Consider the following 20939-nt stretch of genomic DNA (forward strand, 5'->3'; position numbering starts at 1 on the left):
GTAAATCGTTCAATTATACAATGAAAGCTAAGCGATATTTCGTAGAATTAAAACAGCAATTCTATCTGGAAATTTTGACGCTGTTAAGTGGTCGTCGCATGTCCGCTACATAGAGATACGACATCCAGCAACAGACAACAGAGACGAGAGATAGAGAAAAATTGCTATAAGCAAAATCGAAGCGACGTTGTCCTTCAACGACTCGAACGTGAAACACCAAACACGTTGACCATAAAGGTCGCACACCATGGCTACCAGGAGACTTTGAACGACGCAAGAAAGCCGCAGGTGAAAGCGCGCAGGTCTCGAAACAGCCTTAGGAGGAGAAACTGGTCGAGGGTGGCCGATTGAAGTCACGCGAGGGTTGAACCGAGGCCCCAGAGTCGAGCCACTGATTCTTTCCGTGGCAAATCAGTCTGCAGAATGAAGTGTTCCGCGTGGTTGCTTTTCGCGTTGTTGCCGCGACTCTTAGCCGTCTTACCGGTAGCCAATTCCCAAATCGTGGCTCAGAGGATCCCGGTTAGACAGGGTCTAGGTCGAGAGCAGCCAATCGTCAGGATCTCAGGCCAAGGATCGGTGGCTGGCAAGGAGGTGCGACACGATTTTATCTTCATTTAGACATAGTAGCGATGGTCGAAAGAAAGTTTAAATTTGATACTTGTTTCTTACGTTTATCGTATATTTCTGGCATGAAAAATGAAAAAATCCGCGCAGACATTTTTCGCGTATACCAAACACTCGTCTGTTCCCAGGCATAGGATCATGTTGCGCGTTTGAAATTTTCTTGTCAATCGTAATTCAACCTTTGCGAAATTACAGCGTTTCAGCCTCGTTTTATCGCTCTTTCAACTTTCTTCTGGCCATCGATGTACGCTCATACAGATAATTTAACGTACTCGTTAGCAGCGTTACCGTACACCGGCTCTTCAAGGTATTGGATTGGTAACTAAGTGATTGCGGCTTTTGTCAATACCACCTAATGACAAAGTCCGCAATCACTTAGTTGCCAACCCAATAATTCGAACATTAATCATGGACAATTTCGACGAGCGTTACGACATTTTAAGGGGCGATTTTAAGGCTTATTACGCGCGTTAGCGGGACATTTTTAAAGTTGGAAATTTCGGATCGAAAGCGTTTCTTAAAATGTCTCTTACTCAGACAAGTTACAGCAAGTTATTTATTGGAAAGATACGTTTAATGAAACATTGGTACGAGATAATACCTCGTCTTAAGCACGCAATTAGAGGCACGAGTGGGCTCGCTAAATATCACGGCTATTAGTATAGCGAATAATTGACCGTTCAGATCCTTTGGCGACCTTTGCGAGGTGTATGTTTGCAATGGGCGTCTCGTGACTTCCAGATACGTTTTCAGATCCGTCTCAAGTTTCACCGATATAATCACAATAGTCGTCGTTCGTAGCTATAGATATATATATACTATTATATATACAAAACATAGCTATATATATATACAAAATGCTTCGTATAATATATACCTAAGAAGTTTCTAGGAATATTCGAATATTTTCGTGAGCCATTGTACGTCTCAGGATTTTTGATCTAAGAAAATGGAGAAGGTAAAGACAAGCAGGTGAGTTGATCAATTTTGTAAAATGGTAGCCAAAGTGTGTCTAGAATGTGTCGTTTATCCAATAGAATAAAGAAGACAAATATATATAATATATAATAAAGAAGTATGTTTGATGAAATTTTATTATTACAATTTATTATTACAACATATTTGATACATTATAAATGTATCAAATTGTTGCGGCAAGTTGTACGCTTTAAAAATACCTTGGGCCATTTTGTTCAAAATCTTCTCGGTATCAACGTATAAAGTGGTAGCTTTAAATTAATTGTAGGAGAAAATTCAACATTTTTATCGTCGTTTCTTAACTTTGTTCTACACATAGACACAGAATTTAGAGGAAAAATATATATAATGCGAACGAATCGAGTCGACGTGTTTCGCAGGTTGCTAAGCAATCAAACGGAAAGTTTTATTGTGAGGCGGTTTTCGGGCATTCGCTCTTTGCGATGCGGAAGTTTAACCTGTTAGATCGCATAGAGGCGATTTGTCGCCCCTCTGGCCCTTTCGCGCTCGAATTTCTCAACTCGTCGTTCGAACAAAATAATTCTTTTATTTACACATCTCCTATCTTTTCGCTTTTTAGTCTCAGTTTCATTACAAGTAAGTTACGTCATTGCTGGTATTTTCAAGCATTGAAAATGTCCTGATTGAAATTCACTTGTCTTTGCCGTTATTAATTTTAACGCTATTTTGATTTCTCATCTTCCTTTCGCTTTCTCTTTCATTTTATAATTTTACCAAACAGCGACACGGAATTATACATACAGATAAGTGTAGAATACATGTAAAATTATACACGTAGAATTGAAGAAAATGTAGAATTGATACAAGAAGATATGCAATCCTGGAATCCTAGAAAAATTAGGCCTAAAAAGATAGTAAATTTAACTCTTTTTTTCGCCTACGAGTACTTGGCAAATGATCAAGATCTTTAGAGGCAACTTTAAACGAGATCTTCACTCTGTGTTCGTACTTCTGTTATTACATAAAATTACAGAATGGCAGAGTGGTACAACGTTATCTGACTACACGTTAGGATGATCCTCGTTTGCTTGTCCTCGTACTATCGTTACATTTTTCTCTAGTAACATCGTTCTTTGCATAAGCAGGAGGAAGTGCAGTGGCAGAAACGAATATATCACTGTCCCGTACGTAAACGTTGAACCTAACCTCAAAGCTGCCTCTGAATAAATATTTGACATTTTAAACGTGTGACGAACAATAACATGCAAGCACTGTAACTTTCAATTGTCACAGTTAAGTATATGCAGATAATATGCGCGATGAATGTATAAACTGGGCCAACATTTATGAATTTTAATACTATACGGCTAGCATTTTTTCCCTTTTTCTCTTCGTTCTCGCGAAATTCTTGCAACCACGGAATTTTAACAAAAAGTTCAAAGAACTTACCGCACGTACTTGGCTCTCATGCATAATCATGTTTTTCCATGTCCTTCTTGGAAACTGGGAGTTGTTTCCGGTGATCGGATATTCCAATTAGTGTGCCACATTTTTCTTTGTTAATCTAAAAGCGAAATTTATCATCAAATTCACAATGGCGAAAGATCGGGCGAAATTGCACGTTGCGTTCGATCGAACTAAATGTAAAAATTATTATTAGACCGCGGATATTTACGCGAGCTTACATTTTTATGAATTTCGACTAAAAAACGTGGAAAATTGTTTTATCCATCGAGTATCGTAAGAAGTATCGCGTTTCGAATATCCTTCATTTATCTTTGATTATGCCCGACATTCTGACAACATTCAATTTCAATTTCTAAACTCGCCATTTATTAATTCGAAACGTAAAACAATTTCTATACGCAAAGGAAAGAATTTTGCGTAGAAAAAGTTATAATAGGAGAAGCTACGGCATAGTAAGTGGAATTACGTTGGTATTTTTACGAGCGAAACATCGAGATTAAAGCGAGGAAAGGATTCTCTTTAAAAAGTTCCGTTGCCTGCCATTTTTCTTCACGCGATAAAATGTGGCAGCGTAGTTAGATGAAAATCACGAGAAGTTAGGTGAACTATGAGTAATGTAACTTTAATTGTCCATGAAAAAAGAAAAAAAAAATGTACCATCGTTACGTTGTACTGGAACCTAATGTTAAGTTCATGAGTTTCGAAACTTTGATTCTGGCCCAGCCAATTTTTGATTATTATGCCTGGCTGTACGTGCAAGAGTAATTTGTCACACGTAAATTCGTGTTTCATCGAGAAATGACGCCGTCGATTAGACGTTTTTCTTAGAAATCGTAATGTCAGTGAATAACGCAAAATTCCGTCCACATTTACGATAAAATTATTCGACATTGAGAGCGTAATATCTGGAAAATTCCTTTTGTCAGAAAATATCGATCGAATCTTACGATTCTACGTAGCGGTATATTTTAATTTGTCCAGTTTCCAATTCTCGTATCTTTCTATTCCTTTTTCTTTCTTTATTTTTTCAATTTCTACGTTGCGACTAAATTTTGTATTAAATTTTCTAATACGCGTAACAAGGTGAAATTTAAGACAGAGGCGTTAAACGCTATGATACCATAATTTTTCTAATTTTCCCGGTGTCCACATTTTTCCGTTCCTTCCACCTTTCTTTTAATCTTCTTTTAATCTTCATCGACAAATTTCACCATTCCAGCTCCAGCAACTAGACACAGTAGTATCTTAAGTTTTCAATTTTCATAATTTCGTTTTCATTCCCCTGGTCTCCATGCTCTTTCTAGCCTTGCAAATTTACTTTGCAGAGTTTCCAATATTTAACCTGCAAACATAAAGTAACAATGAGCCAGATAATTCTTCAGACCTTTCCAGTATCCATTTTTATCTGTGAGCAAACAATTACAGGACGATCGTCTTTCTTCTACTTTACAGGTAACTGTAAATTCGATAAAGGTGATAGAATATCTGGGAATTCCTTATGCCCAGCCACCGCTGGGAAAATTACGTTTTGCTGCGCCTGTTACCGACCCCCTACCATCGTGGAGCGGTGTGCGAAACGCAACAAAATTTGCACCGTCCTGTCAACAAATGACCGACAAGCCGAAACTTCACGAACAATACTACAAAAGATTGCTACCGGTTGAGCAACCCGATCCTGGAGTTAGCGAGGATTGTCTGTACTTGAACATCTTTTCCCCAGACGGTAAGTAAAATTATGATCGGATCGGTAATGCGACGATTTGCTTTTCATTTATCCCTTTTTCTTTTATCTTCTCGAGAAAAATGAATACGAGACGAACAGCTAGAAAACGAAACGAAACGTGGGAAACAGATTTGTCTGCAGTTCGCAATTAATTGCTTTAAAGCTGGAGGAAAGTTAATACGAGAGAGGACAGATATATAAAAACATATGAAACGTGGAAGACACGTTTTTCTGCGCTTTGTAATTACATTTTTTAATGGTAGGAAAATTGACAAAAAGGCAGCATAAAAATGAATTAAAACATGCGAAGACAATTTTAAAGATGTTAGAGAGAAAGATATAGAAATAAATCGAACGTAAATTTGGAAGGTATCTTTTTCCTGCTTTCCGGTTCCTTTTCTTCCAAGGACATGGAAAGTTAAAATTAGAAAGCGAGACAAAAACGAATTAAAATGGGAAAACGTCTAAATTTAAAAACACTCGTACGAGACTCTCTCAAGAGAGTTTTAAGCTCCAAATTTTTTGTCATACATACGTGTCCGCTGAAAACTTTGGGGCGTGTCAGGATTCCGAAAGTAGCATCGACTCGATGAATGAATATTTTATTCGTCATGTCGAAACTGTAACGAATTATATCCAGCAATGACATTTTTAATTACGATATTTCTGTTTCTCTGGAGAAAAAAGCAAAAACTGTTCAAAAGCGACGCAAATTCGAAATATCTGAGATCCCGTTACTAAACACAAATAGCGTAATCGTAATTCCAGATGGAACTGATAACAGCGCATTCGATGAAACTTTCGATACTCGACACGTGAATCGTTTCCTCTCGTTTGAACAAAAGTTGAACTTTTTTGCCAACACGCCACTGACCATGATCAGTGGCTCGTTTCTTCGTCTTTGACGACATATCGTGTAACGAAGTGCTGTGACTCGATGGTTATCTCGTCATGAAAAAAACCCACGATTAGAACGTCGTCGTGTATCGACGAGGTATAACTTCTTTTTCCTCGTTTTGTTTTTTCTCTAAGCAACGCGTGAACAGTTCTACAGTTCTACAGTTTCAGTTGTACAGTAAGGAAATTAGACTCGTGTAAACTACCTACTCGTTCGAGCTTTGAAGTTAGATGCTAATTGGCAAATAGCTTTCTGCGATGTTTTTCAAAATGCTTCGATTGCGGAGTTGCACTTTGACGACTTAATTTTCCTCCACTCTGTATACTATAGTGTATAGACTCTCCGTAAAGAGTAATTTCTTCATTAGTAAGTCGAAGCTGAAGAAATTTTTGTTCACAAATTACGAAAACCGTAGAACGTTATTTGGAGACCAAAAAATCTAATATTTAATTTCTATTTAATTTACAAAAAATTCAAGAAATCAGTTTACGATTTGCCAGGAAGATTTTCCAAGTTCCAAAGACCAAAAGTTTTTAATTAAAGAAAGCTGAGCGAAGATACCGAAAACTTCGCGTGGAATCTTTATAAATGTCTTACAGTCCATGTATGGCCTGCTGAAAATCAGCTTGTCAATATTCAAGGTCACCATTACCCCCATTCCTAACTCTATCTATTCACCAATATAGGTCTACTACTCGTTTAGAAAATATATACGTGTCTACTCATAATTCACAATATATTGATCGAATAATTGCTGCAATTTTTGCTTATATATTTTATGTAAAACAGCCTATATATTTTTACGTAGAACATAGGCCCTGACTTATCGAGCAATTTCTCGATTGACAATAAATGCGGGCAGCTGCGTGTCAATGGTACGTAAATTTGGTAGTTTCAGGATGTCGGTTAAGGACTAAGATAATAGCGGCATTACGAGCATCATTTTCAGCTAATTTCGGATGTCTCGTGCATCATAGCGCTCGTAAATCGCGAAAGGAAGAAAAGATTTGCCAAGGTTTATCCCATAACCTAACCTCTCCTTTTAGCGTCGATCAAGAGACGCTATGCCAATACGCATAGAAAGAGATTTTTCCTTTAAACTAGTTAACCCTTAACCAATCTTACAATTGGATCATTAACGACTGCAATAATTTTATTTAGGTTACTAATTATAAAAAAATTAAAAGAAAATAATGTAAAAATGTAAATAATGCAAAAATTGTCAGTCATCTTTGTCACGTAAGATAGAAAATTAATCAATTATAAATAAAAATTAGAAATAAGTCAAGAAGGTTAAATTACTTTCATCGTTAAAAAGGATACCAGACCTAAGCCCAATGTAACCCTGAAAAGAAGCACACCGAACTAACCTTAAACCTAATCAAAATCTAATTTAACCCTTTTGATAAATTTCGACGTAAAGCGGACTAAAGTGAAAAGAAATGAAATTGAATCCATTGAAATTGAAATGAATCCAGAATACTAAAAATTGGGAAAAGTCGCGTAATTGCCAGACTTCTCCGTTTAACCGGTTGAAAAACTTGTGTAATTTCTTTTCCAAGACTTAAGATTTCAACAAATTAATATAGAGGATTAAGCGCGATACAGATGGAGGTTATGTTTCTGATTTCAATGATAGCACTTACTTGGTATAGATTACAGTCTAGATGACAAATTGCACACTTCTTGCGCAACGATTATCGAGATTAGCCTAATACACTAGTAGAACAAGCGGCTATTAGGATGGAAAACGTGAACGCTATAATTTTAGTTGAGGAAAACCCTTGATAAACCTCTAGTCATGAGATTGATTACCATGTCGCCAATTTTATAAATGTTCGATATAGGTCGAGGACGTTGCCTGTGGCTTCTTTCTAGCTTATATAGTTGCGCCATGAAATTTTCATGAAGCACTAAAAAAAAAAGAAAAAAAAAATGAAAATAGTCACAATAGAGAGAAAATAAGGACAAAATTATATAACGTAGTGGAGGAAACAAGAATTCGGAGATTGGTATGCGAGATAGTTAATGGAAGGGAAACACGTATGTGAAACGATAAATGAAACCGATCAATCATACAGGACAGGTTTATGATAGCAATTATTGCCAATTTGCAAAATATTTCATTCTTTGTATGGACGAGATGGAGAGGTTAGAAACGTATTAAATCCTGTCTAGATCTCTAGGGCTGATTACTTTGAAAATTCTGAGATGGGCAAAGATAATGTTAGAAAACAATTTCAGGTTTATAGCAGTGTGAATTATTGTGAAAAACGTGGAAAATTCATGGCAAAGGTAAATTCGGATTAATAGAATGAAATTCACAACCGTTTTCTTGCAACAGAAGAAATTGCCATCTATCTGAAGATCTGTCTTAGAGTCCGTTCCGGGTTACGTGATATTATATAGGGCGAGTCGAATAATTTCAATGAATATTTGCTTATTAAGTTCTTAAAATTTCCTAAAATATTTCATTCTTCTGGGAACTTTTACAAAATACTAAAATCTACAATCGCATAGTATATAATCAAGCTAAAAAATTAACTTGTAAATTCAGAGGTGATTGTAGAATTCAATATGGCGATCGTTTCAAGCAAACATTATGGAACCACGTGATTGTAACCTAAAACGATTGCATCTCCTAACCAAAAATAAATTGGGTCCACATGGATAAAAATGGTTTTAAACAACGGAATGATACAACTCTTCATCCTTAATTTCAAGAAATGGAATCGAATAGAACGTTTATTTCTTTTCGAATATTTTATACATAAAAAGTAATAATATATTTAGATTTTCATGCATTTATAGAAAATTTAAAACTGCGCAAAATACACATAGTATGCAGAAATATAGAAAACATCTAAAGTAGGACGAAATAGATCTCCCTTTTAGATTCCATTTGTTTTATTAGGTTTATAAACGTATCAATTTGCATAAAAACCCGCGAAGAAATAATCTCTATTGAAATATAACATCCACTTCGACTATCATATAGACCGGAAATTGCAGGGATATCGTAAAAGTTCCGAATCACCTTGTAAAAAGTTTGAAAAGAAATGAACGCGTGCAAGGTACGCGTGTCACGGTGGTCGACTCGAAAAGAGAAAAAATAGGATAGGGGACAGCCGGCGAATCGGGAAATCGTGTCGATCCCGCAAAGTCAACCCCGGTCGATATAGAAACAGCAAGGAGCAAGAGTAACAGTAACTGGTGCACGTCGTGGCACGCGATCTTTTAGGGTTAGTCGAGATGTTAAGATACTGTTGAGGCCGGTCACGAAACCACCTCCGTCCTGGCTACCCCTTGCCCCACCGCCATCCCCAAATCTCCACAATTGTCATTCTTTGCTTGATTTTTATTAAGATTTTTAAGCAGTTCGTTGAAGAAAGTTTGTCTCGGGTATCTTAGGAAAGTAAAGCTTTTTATACATTAAAGAACTATAGCCAACTTTTTAAGTATAACCTTGATTAAATTTTATTTATTAGTTCCTCTCTACTGAGACCTTTTAACGAACTTTTTAGATGAAACATTATATTAAGGGTAGGTTTAGTTTTATATATGATTAGATAGCTCTTGAAGGTCCCTAGTATATGATTAAACTTCATAGATAAAAAGGTTTGTAATAAGTATCCATGACATAACTTGTCTTTATTTTTAAACCTGACTTATATAATGAACTTATTGAATCTCCTAGGTTCTTTTTAAGCTTAAAGACAACTACATAATTGTAATTCAATAAATTGAACATTTTCATTTCTTAAATTGCATTTTTTTATTCAATAAAGACAATTCATAGTTCAATACCTCTAATTTGATCTTATATTTTATTTCTTCTTTCACCCCATTTGTCACCCTTCATGCTTAACCTTTTAACATGGTTACTTAAATCTGTCTTACTGACAAATACACTTTGAATTAAACTCAAATTTGATGTACTTATAAAAATATTTGTAATATCATATCTTCAAACCTTACTACATTTTTTATTACTTTACATAATCTCTGACATTTAGTACATCAAAGTTTAATGAACAAATTTGCCTAGATCAACTAATATATTTTTAATCAAATCCAAACTTAATGTATGTAAATGTTTTACAATACAGTCTCTTCAAATCTTACTATTCCTCTTATTAGTGCACCTAACCTCTAGTAAACAAACTAGTTTCAGATGTAGATTTATAAAATATCCCAAACTTAATGAAAGTACACAAGTGTTTTTAATATCTTCAAACTTTATTATACTCACCTCACTCATCAAAATTTGATGATCAACTAAACTGGTTCCAAATGCAGCTTTACGAAGCATCCCTCTTATCCTGATCTGTTTCAAACGCGTCAAAAACCAGAAATTAATTCTTCTATTTGAACTAATCAACCACATACGAACTTGGAAAAGATTCGTGCCGTGTGCAATCACGATAGTCGTTTAATGAATCGTTGTGGCAGTTCCGTATCCCCGTGAATGGTTATTTTTGGATGGTTCAGACGCCATGACAGAAGGTACCGATAACGAAGACCAGGCCGAACTTCCGGTTACCGAACCTATATGCTTCTATCGTCTGCTTACGCTTATCGCGCCATCTAAAGCATCCTGCCGAGCAATGGCCTGAATTTTCCTCGACCTTGGCACGCTTCAAAAACCGGCCACACGCTACACGTTACATAGCCCCTTGAAAGAAATCACCGAAATTAATTATTCAAACGGTAACCCCGACCAGATGGTCTTCGTGCTTTTTATCCAACCTTTTCATGGAAGTTTTTGTAACTTTTCCGCTGAATAACGTTTAAATGGACTTCGTAGTTATTCGTGAATTGTGGCTATTTCCCCTGGATATTTGCAAGTTATCGATATATAGGCAGATAATCCTTTGATATGGAATATATTGATATAGAAAATCTATTATAATTTATTTTTATAGATATTATAGTTAATATTTTTATATACCTCATTAATTTAAGCAACTTAATATAATTTAATTTTATAATTATTGAATGCATTATGGATATTGGTTTTAAATAATACAAGAGCTCTTCTGGAATTTCTAGATCGTTCGTTTAGAGTCTAAGGTATATTGATTTAGGAAATTTATCATAATTCTCAATTAGAAGAACAAAATTGTCTATAAGATATAAATTTGTTCAATGATTTGTTCTTTAGGCCTTATGTAGGGTATTTCAATATTCATCAAATCTTTATTAATTAATTCAGTAAGGAGACTTTTAATATGTTCAATCATACTCCTAACATTATTACCGTATACATATGTATTTTACGTAAATTTATTATTCAATTTATTGTCTAATCATTGAACTTCCTGCATCTCCAAATATTTATACTTTTACTAAGATTTTTTAAGCTTTGAATTTACAATGTTAGTGATGATGACGATAGCAATAATAATATCAGTGCCTTCCTATATGAGAATTTGGCTATTTCGAGGCGTTCAGTACTCATCAGTGGCGAAGAATGATGGTATGCAAATTTTGTCGCGATCGATTCACCGGTTTGACCGGATGCATACTTGCGAGAACGCACGTGTTCTTTGCGATCTTAGGAATTTACGAATGCAGCCTCAGTAACTCCTCGAATTCCAGCCAAAAAATTACATTAATCAAATTTTTAATATTTGTTACTTTCTCTACTCCCTATTTTAATTCTGCCTTAAAAAATAGCAAATAATAAAAATAACTATGGTCTATGATAAAAAAAGAATTGAATGGGAAACGTATTAAGTTCTTTTAATTTGAAATTATACAGAAGTTTCAAAATACGAATCATTATCGTTGATCGTTATCATTTAAATAATTAAATCATATCATGGTGTAAATATGCTATACTATGTATATGGAATTAAATTTTCGTAGGGAACAAACCAAGCGATGGATGGCCAGTGATGGTGTGGTTTCATGGTGGTGATTTCAACACTGGCACCCCAGCCATATGGAATGCCTCAATTTTCGTCAGCAGACAGAAAGTGAGTTACTCAACAAATATATTAGATTCTAAAAATTCCAAAATTACAATATTTCATCCACTACATAACCTGGATTTCAAAAATGACCATATAAACATATGTAACAATTATTATGAAATTACATGTACAGGGTGTTTCAATTATCTAACAATAGAGGATAGAAAACTAAGTTGTAAATAGGACGAAAATTTAAATGTATGTGTGTTCTTTTTTACAATTTTTTTCAGATATTATTTTTTAACAAGCCTAGGTTTTATTATTTTTACATTGGAAGGACGTTTTGTGATTGGCAAGCGATGCTTTGACCTTATATCCTGTACATATTGTAGAAAAGAATCGCAGATTGCGAATCAATCAGAGTGAATGTTAAAAGTCGACAGAAAATCGAAGGAAATTAGGGTGTTTCTTCGTGCGCTTTAGATATACAAAGGTAAATTCGACCTTTGGAATCGCACCGGCCAACGGGTTCATCCATGATGCATATGTTAGGTTACGTTGTAAATGCTAATTCAGAAACAACGGCCACAGAAAATGTTATTTTAACGCGGGAATTCGTTATCGAGGGGAACACGTTTAACGACTCTTAAAAATTGTTATAGAAACGTACAACGATGTATTATACAGTAATACAAGGGACCTTGTGTGATCTAACTATATCGTTAAGAACTTCTAACCACTACTAATTCATTTATAGTCTTACAAAGCAATGTAAAAACGACGTTATAATAGAAAATCTTATATAGACAATATTAATAGTCTACCTTATAAACATTTCCCTATCTAACATACTGTTCAAAGCAAAATGAATCGTATAGGTTAATTCGTAACGTAACGTCCACACATTCCTAACCTCTCTCTCTCTCGTTCTCTCACTCTCTCTCTCTCTCTCTCTCTCTCTCTCTTTCGAAGCTCCTTTTCTTTTCTTCAAAAATCTGATCTACAGAAAGTTGAACAAACAAAAAAAAAAAAAAAAAAAAAAAAAAAAAAAAAAAACGGGAAAAACACTGGTTCAGAAAATACAGACTGCAATCTCTCGCAGTTAAACGATCCTAACCTCTCTAAGAAGGAACATGTAACTTCGAAAACTCTTAGCCTATCCGTTTAACAATATTGCCTCTCGCTCTCAACTTCTCAAAGAAAAAACTCTTTAGAATCTCTAATTCTAACACGCTAACTGATCTAATCGATCATCTTCTCCTCAGATCATGGTGATCACTGTGGCGTATCGTCTCAATATCTTGGGCTTCTTCACGACCATGGATTCGGAGGCTCCAGGGAATTACGGGATGTTCGACCAGATAGCGTCTCTGGATTGGATCCAGAAGAAGATCCAGCATTTCGGAGGTTCTCCATACAACGTGGTGATCTACGGCCACAGCTCCGGTGCTATAAGTGTGGGTTTACACCTGGTGAGTCCTCTGAGCAGAGGTAAATTCTCCAAAGCCATCGCCATGAGCGGAGACGCGGTGAGCTCTGTTGGCTCGCCTCAAAATGAATTACCGGTGGTCGACATCGTCACCGATACGTTTGGTTGTTATCGACGACCAACGTCAGCGCTGATGGAGTGTCTTCGTCGAGTAAACGTGACCGCCTTGGTCGATCTAACTTCCTCTATCGAGACCTGGGGTCCCATCGTTGACTACGAGACAAATAACTCCACGGAACCGTTTTTACCTATGCATCCAAAAGACATATTAGACAGTGGCACTTTGAACTCCGTTCCTTTAATCGTCGGTTACACCAATAATGAACAGGCATTGGCCTATATAGAGTCCCTAGACAAGGGGGACTTGGATGGAAAGCTTTCTTATAGAAATTTCGAGATGATGATCACTGACGAGTTCGTATCATTGGTCCAGGAAGATAACAGTACCTGCGAACTGAAACCAGAAATGGTCGCCGAGGCGGTGCTGTTCTTTTACAAGCCTCATCCGCCGAGCAAGGATCAAGGTAACCTTCGGGACAGGTACTTGGATCTGCAAACGGAGAAGAAATACGCAGCTGGGCTCACTCTGTTGGCTGGTAAGGTGTCCAAGGAAAAGCTGGCGTATGTTTACAGGTTTGACTACAGGTCCAAGACTCAGTCTGTCATCAAGGATGTGCCTGAATGGGCCGGGGTTCCTCACATGTTCGAGCTTCCATTTTTCTGGGGACTTCCCCAAATGACTAACAGCCCTGTTCAATGGAATTTCGCCGACAAGAAAATGGCCGAGGTAGTAATGGGGATGCTGGGTAATTTCGCCAAGAATGGCAATCCAGGAATTGTTAAATGGGAATCGTACACCGAAGAAGATCCTGGAATCTTAATCATCGATAGGAACCTCGATATGAGCGATTCCAATGTTATTGATTACAAAGCACTGGCTTTCTGGAACGAATATTATCCGATGATTCTTAAAGAGACGATGAGTAATTGTTGCAACATGACCAGTCACTCCACAACATGGAGAAAAGCTTCTTATGGGGTTGTTCTAAGTGGATTCGCTGTTGTCACGATGTTCTGGTGCTTGGAATTGTAGTCGATGAATTATTTAGATTTCCTTTGCATGCGTACGATGGAGCCTCTTCTATACAAACGTTGATGAGTTTAGGGCGTCCTGGTTTGTGTTATCTTCTTGATAGATGAATCATGTAATATAGTCTGTTCTTCAATTAATTCCATTTTGCGTTCGATCGGCCGCATTATGGTTTGTGTTTTCATAATGGCTGCATAAAAACAGACCTAAATGCGAAACGCTGATGCATCACGAGCATCGTTTAGCATTTTAGCATTTTTAAATTTAGTTTGGTCGTAAGGACAATGAAAACGCTTAGGACATTAAAGAAGGGTTGAGAAGGCAAAGTGGTGTATGTTCGCAAAAAGTTTTCCAGTTTAACGATTTGTACGCTTCGAACAATATTTATTACGAAACAAAATCAAATTTTAAACGGATTAAATATATATGTATACGAAACTTACACGATCGTATAAAAAAAAGAAGGGAAAAAACAGATCAGGTGTCTAGGTTGTAGCAATGAGGAGGAGAACCAGAGAGCCTGGGCTTATTTTCTTTGTTTTCGTTTTTTATCTTTTTCTTAACATTCACTGAGAGATTTTTTATTATTTGCTTTAATACGGAGAGATATAGAAAAAACATATATTGTTCGAGAAACAAACGGTTGATATAACTTATGAATATTTTGATGCTTCGATAATAATTAATAATAATAATAATAGTAATAATAATCATTCGTGTGTGTGTCTCTGTCTGTCTGTGTTCTTTTTCTCTTTATTGTGTGTATGTGTACTGTCTATGTATAATTATTATATTTTATATATATATATATATATATATAAAAGAAGTGCGCGGCGAGAGATGCATGGAGGGGCCAGTGGCCTGCGCACGCGCACATCCAAACATTTTTCTTTTTTTTTTCATTCTTTTCTCCTAAATATATATATATATATATTTATATACTATCATTAATTAATCATATTTCTTTTATTCATCCTCACTTGTGTTCTTCTGTCTTCTCTCTTCCTTTCTTTTTCTTCTTGTTTATTCATTAATGCAAAACTCCTAATGATAACCGACGTCACGGGGTCTCGTTAACACTAAAAAACTCTTTGTGCGCCTTTTTGTTTGCGCGTGCACACGAACCACCCCGGGACCAACGTATGTACAACATTATTAGTTTCTTTTTTTGTTATTTTTTACTCCCTGCTTATATTTCCCCCGCTATCTCTGTTTTATTCTTTTCAACTTTCTTCTCCACGCTCTCCATCTTCCACACTTTCTTTCCTGCCCCTGTCTCTCATTGTCACCTCCTTCATTTATTTTTTCTTCCTCTTCTTCTTGATGTTCTACATCTCCTTCTTATATGTTCACCGTTTCTTGTTCCTTTTTTCTTCTATTTATTGTGATTCCGTCAGCCCCCTCCTTGTCAACTAGCTTTAGTTCTATTCAGTGATCGCCTGAACCCCTGTATCATCCGCTGGTTGTGTCCGGATTTGTTGCTGGTTGTTGCTGGTTGATTTTTTGTCCCTTTAGTTTTTCTGTGAATTTGTTTCATGCAGGAGAGTATGGGCTTCTGCTAGATCTACCTTACAGAAGTAGGCACAGCGATTTCTTTTTTTGCTTCATCTTCTTCTCTGGTGACTTTTTGTTGATTTGTCGCACCAGGTCATAGAAGATCTGCAACAAAAATAGGATTCAGTTAGTCGAAGAGTCTCATTGTGAGAGATTTTGAGTCACCACAGGAATGGAATTTCAAAATTTCCGCCAATAACGTTCAACAATAAAATTCTAAAATTAAGAATAATTCAATGCTACAAGTTAAGATTGAAATCTGTTTGCTTATTCTGCTAAAAGGAGAAAAGCTCTAAAAGCTGATAAAACTATAGAAGTGAGAATAACCGAGTATTACAAATTGAAATTGAAATATTTCTATTTAATTTATTGTAGGAAAGGAGGCAATTTGAAGGTAGAAAAGAAAATCCTTACAACAACTCGATAAAGTTAGGTTTCATAAGTCTCAGAGGGAAAGAATAGGAACTGGCATGTGGACATGTATGAATGAGATTTCTCCAAAGCAATTATTTCACAGAAAGTATTTGTATTACTGCTTTACAGTTCGCAAAGTTGCTATCTACTAATGAGATAGAACTTATCTCCACTTTAGCTGTGATAGTACAAACAATTAGCTGTTTCGACGAAAAAAGAACTTTATTCCTATTGAGCCAAAGTTAATAAGCCTAATATTGCTGGCAGAAGTGTAAAATGAAAATACTTCAGGCGTGTCTACGTGTGGAAGTTTGGCGAAAACTGGAATTCTCTATCCAAGTTGATACAGATAGATGTAAATAAAAATTTATTTAAACTAATGTATAAAAATTTAATTAATCCCTTGTCTACGCTCTTTTGCATCTTCAGTTTCATTTTCTCCTTGTCATCTGATCACGCTTTTACGCTTTTAGATAATAGAACCATACACACAACACGCATAATACAGTCTGTATTCAGAAAAGAATTAAAAGGGCCGTATCTTCAATTATACAAGTGAATTGCAGTTCCCGACCAACGAAATAACGAAAGTAATCAAACACAGTAAAACAGATGAATTCTCAGGGGAGAAGAAGTTATTCAGAAGTAAACTGAAGTACAGTTCACCGTGAAATCTTTAGAAACCTGTCTCAACAGTGTTTTCAAGGGGAGACGAATGGAGAGACATATCCGTCGATAAAAATAATCATTGTTATCGCTAAATATCTGAGTTTCATATCATAAAATAATTTTCAAACAAGTGCACAGGATGCAGTAGAATAAAATTTCAATAAAACACTTTTAACAGTTTTCACACAGAGGGAAAGTGTGATTTCTTAAAGATGAAATTAGATCATATTTCTTAAAGATGAAACTACAATTGAGGATCCAATATCGCGTTGCCGCAAGTTTGCAATTTTCTTCCTATAATTTATATTAATAAATTCCATCTGTTTGGCATTGTGCCTGAGAAAGGATATTCCAAGGGGATTTGTTCAGTATCCGTTTTATCGCTATTTCTTCTTTCATTTATTCTTTTCAAGTTGTGAAAATCATTTTTCTTTCTGATCTGCGCGTGACTGTTATATTAATAAATATAACAAGCTATTACTATTCTAATATATTCTCCTACTGTTGGAAGAGATTCGATGAAATCATAAATTAAAGCGTTGATCATATCGATTAATTTATATAATCACAATTAGGGCTACCAGTCTGAAGAAGACTTAAAATGGAAACTTCTTAAATTTGCAAACGTCATTTATAAGTTGATTATTAATGGGTGTTTGAAGTAATATTCTGTCCACGACCATTCGTTAAAACTACATTATAATATCTAATTATATATATTTTATTTACTGTCCTATAATAATTATTGCATTCAATTAATTACTTAAAAAATTAATCTACAGCTGCAAAGGAAGAACAGCTGTGAACTGACGATAGTTTTGGCAAGTCTCCAACGCCTTATCAGTATTTCAGACTTGATTAATCTTATGGCTTCACTCTATCGTTCAGGTTTCTCAGAATATCGTTAAATCACCATTTGTCTATTATTTCACTGATTGGTCTTTAACGGGGTGAATTGGGATGATGGAAACATTAGGATGTTCGAACGATTCCTGCTATCTTTATTCTTCTTCTGGTCTATTTGAAGGATGATCGTGAACTGCAAGTCACACCATACAAACTGTGGTGAACAGCGACGTGCGAATCATACTCCCACACCTAGGCGATTACGTTCCCACGTTCAATTAGAATATCTCAGCCTTCGTAACGGTCTTGAACTCCCACACTGGTGGTATTAATTAAAAACCAACAATAGCCTGTTCTCGATGGCAACGCTACTGTTATTTCGTAACAACGTTCCTGATTCGCTTTCCTCCAGCTACAACTTTGCACAGCTTGCACACGCACTCTCTATAGATCATTCCATATCATGATCCTCTTAGCTATAGTTCATTCGAATCTGCAAGTTTCATCTACTATCAAGTTTCATGCCATATGGATGAAATATATTTGATATGAATAAGGACTGAATCTTTCAAGTTTCTAATAAATTCTTCTCTAACTGAATATTTTAGTCTAATTTTGTTTACTAGAAATCTTATCTAATCCCTTGCCTTACAATATCCAATTTCATATTTACAGCATGGATTAAGGGAAGATATAAAAATAAAAAGGAAGGCCAGTTTACATTTGCATCAAAGTCCAATTTTACCTGCAACTATAGTCTTTCTCTCTTGTTACAAGGCTGAGCAAGCAAAATTGGAATAGTGTTGAAATTGGAAGCTTTTAAATATCCATGGCAATAACAGAAACAGATATCAAAGACTCATTAGACTACTGATAGTTGCAATTCTCTGGGCAAAGTACCTCAGGAAATTACAAGCGATTATTCTTCCTAGATAATCTTCATGCTACTCTCATCCAATCTTCTCTCTCTCTCTTTCTCTCTCAAGAACCAATGGACACTCGGAGAACCGAAGCTAACAACTAAAAGGCGGATATTTATGCAAATTCATATTTATACATATGATACGCATTGTGTGCATTTCTGGACCTCTACATTTCTCATAAAAATGGATAAAAATCCACAGATAGATAACACCTATCTATGGCCTACAAGAGGCTGGGAAAAGAGACTGGTGTGCAGAGGATGGCCTCTGCAAAACCTACTACTCACATCGTTAACATTAATTTTGGCTTTGGCAGAGGTCTCCATGAACGCGCAGTTAAATTGCCGGGCAAGGTTGACGCCCTGGTCTTTGCCCACTACCCTTTCGTCCTCCAAGTCACACTTGTTGCCCACCAGCACCATCGGCACGTCATCTGTGTCCTTCACCCGCAGGATTTGTTCCCTGAGGTCCTGCAGGTCGTTGAACGTCGACTGTGCCGTTATCGAGTACACTAACACGAATCCTTGACCGTTTTTCATGTAAAGGTCCCTCATGGCTGTGAATTGTTCCTGTCGAAAGAAGAGAACTCTGTCAATTTATGGCTCCTTTGTCCCACGAGGAAACGTCTGGCTCCGATTTGGATGGAGCATCTCTTTTTAGTTGCGGTGGCTCGAGTTTAGGGGTAAAAGTCATCCTTCAGAAGTTGGTTACCTTGGAAGGTAACTCGTGAAACGGTTTTACAGATGGGAAAAATTTCAACGACGAAAAGAAAAATATAAGAAACATATATATATTGAATAATAAAATTGAAAAGATATTATATGACACGTGAGAAGAAAATGTTGGAGTCAATTAGCAATTTTCAAAAACGTGTAGAAAGATTGCTTCACCCATGTTAAATTTTCTAAGGAAATTCAGTTGGCATTAGCATAAAATTAACATTTCTTATGGCATTTTAGCAAGTTATGCGATACATATGATACCATTGCAACATTCCTTTTGAGAAAGATACACATTTTACTTGCTTTGATTCTGTGTATTATATTATGATATTACTATTTATTATACCTACTCTTGACATCATTATAATGATAGCCAAATTGTGAAACTTAAATTTCGTTTACCATTCTGATTTCCTCTCAGACTACGGCAAACATATTTTTCTATCATTGTTATCAATAAACATCTACTCCAAAGCTCACCAAAAACAAATACAATTGTCTGTCAATTACCTGATAAATGTGATATAATAATTTGCCACAGTACAATGTTGTGTATACAAAACTTAACATCAAATATAAAAGAATTACTAAAAAAAAAAGAACAGCTTAAAAATGATCTTTAAAAACGCTATTCTTTTGTACGTTTCTTTATGAACAGAATATACACAACATCAAATATAAAGAAGTTGATAAAAGATCATTCTAAATAACGTAACGTCTATTCTACATTTTACTACTAGAACAGTGAATAGAATAAAGAGTTGAAATAATAAAACAAAGAAGAAAAGATATAATGCGTATATCAAAGGGGAAAAAGAAAAACTCACCGTTCCGGCTGTGTCTAGGATTTCTAACATACATTGTTGACCGTCGACCTCGACCTGTTTGCGGTAGCTGTCCTCAATCGTCGGATCGTACTTCTCCACGAAGATTCCTTGTACGAACTGGACAGTGAGGGCGGACTTGCCTACACCTCCACTGCCCAACACCACTATTTTATATTCACGCATTTCCTTGCCCTAATTCTCTGTGCGCCTCTGGTCACAGCCGAGGGGTCACCGAATCCGCCACGTTTTGCTCCTCTTTGCTTTCAGTTAGACCAGACCTGCTGGTGACAAAAGCACACTTTTACTTCCCCTACTCTCTCGCGATCTTTTTTCTTTTATTTTTTAAACTTGCTATTTTTGTCCATAGCAATTTTTCAATAAAATTTCTCTTAAAAAAAAAAAAGAAAGAAAAATGTAATATCTTTCCGAAATACAAATTCCTTGATAAAGTTTCGTTCTTTCTTCGGTTTTCAAGATGTAGCAACATTTTTTTTGGAATATAAATTCTCCATTAAAATTTCCTTTTTTCCTTACACTGTCTAAGTTTGATATCTTTTTAAAGATATAAATTTTCGAGTGTGAAAAATATTTTTCTTTTTTTTTTTTTTCTTGGGGTTTTAACATCGCGTCAACTGCACGTGCGTTGTTAAATGACGACGATGTAGACACCGAGGACTGGCAATACCACGGGCGTTAAATTTCGTTACACAACACCGTGCCTTTCAGAAGGAAGAAAATTTCTAATATTTCTGCCTGAAACCGAGATCTGCTTCATTCACTGTTCCCTTAACGCGGAATTAAAAATTGTTTATAATCTTCTTAGCTTCTTAGATACT

The 20939-nt window shown here is 35.9% G+C and overlaps 3 protein-coding genes across 6 annotated transcripts in view; 2 read left to right on the forward strand and 1 right to left on the reverse strand.

Annotated features, from left to right (window-relative positions):
• The first annotated feature begins 47 nt into the window (after nucleotides 1-47).
• LOC100645199 (carboxylesterase 1C) lies at nucleotides 48-11780 on the forward strand. The gene is made up of 4 exons (XM_048408216.1): nucleotides 48-591; nucleotides 4483-4753; nucleotides 11523-11632; nucleotides 11763-11780. The coding sequence occupies exons 1-4, from the start codon at nucleotides 424-426 to the stop codon at nucleotides 11778-11780; spliced, it is 567 nt and encodes a 188-aa protein (XP_048264173.1). The 5' UTR covers nucleotides 48-423.
• LOC100642405 (ras-related protein Rap1) overlaps nucleotides 11376-20939 on the reverse strand; it is a 71177-nt gene continuing 61613 nt past the window's right edge. For 2 of the 4 annotated variants that reach the window (XM_012311041.3, XM_003397070.4), the window contains 3 exons: nucleotides 20104-20381; nucleotides 18842-19123; nucleotides 11376-15807 (listed from right to left, as the gene is read on the reverse strand). In XM_012311041.3, the coding sequence (XP_012166431.1) occupies nucleotides 15718-15807; nucleotides 18842-19123; nucleotides 20104-20286 (555 nt within the window). In that variant the 5' untranslated portion in view covers nucleotides 20287-20381 and the 3' untranslated portion in view covers nucleotides 11376-15717. Of the gene's footprint in view, nucleotides 15808-18841; nucleotides 19124-20103; nucleotides 20385-20939 lie in introns of all 4 variants that reach the window. The other 2 variants (XM_012311040.3, XM_012311039.3) reach the window with 1 other exon arrangement.
• Nucleotides 12838-15219, forward strand: LOC125384649 (carboxylesterase 5A-like). The gene has a single exon (XM_048408108.1). The coding sequence runs from the start codon at nucleotides 12838-12840 to the stop codon at nucleotides 14149-14151; it is 1314 nt and encodes a 437-aa protein (XP_048264065.1). The 3' UTR covers nucleotides 14152-15219.

Source organism: Bombus terrestris, chromosome 8, assembly GCF_910591885.1.
Source record: "Bombus terrestris chromosome 8, iyBomTerr1.2, whole genome shotgun sequence".
In the NCBI taxonomy this organism is placed as follows: Eukaryota; Metazoa; Arthropoda; class Insecta; order Hymenoptera; family Apidae; genus Bombus; species Bombus terrestris.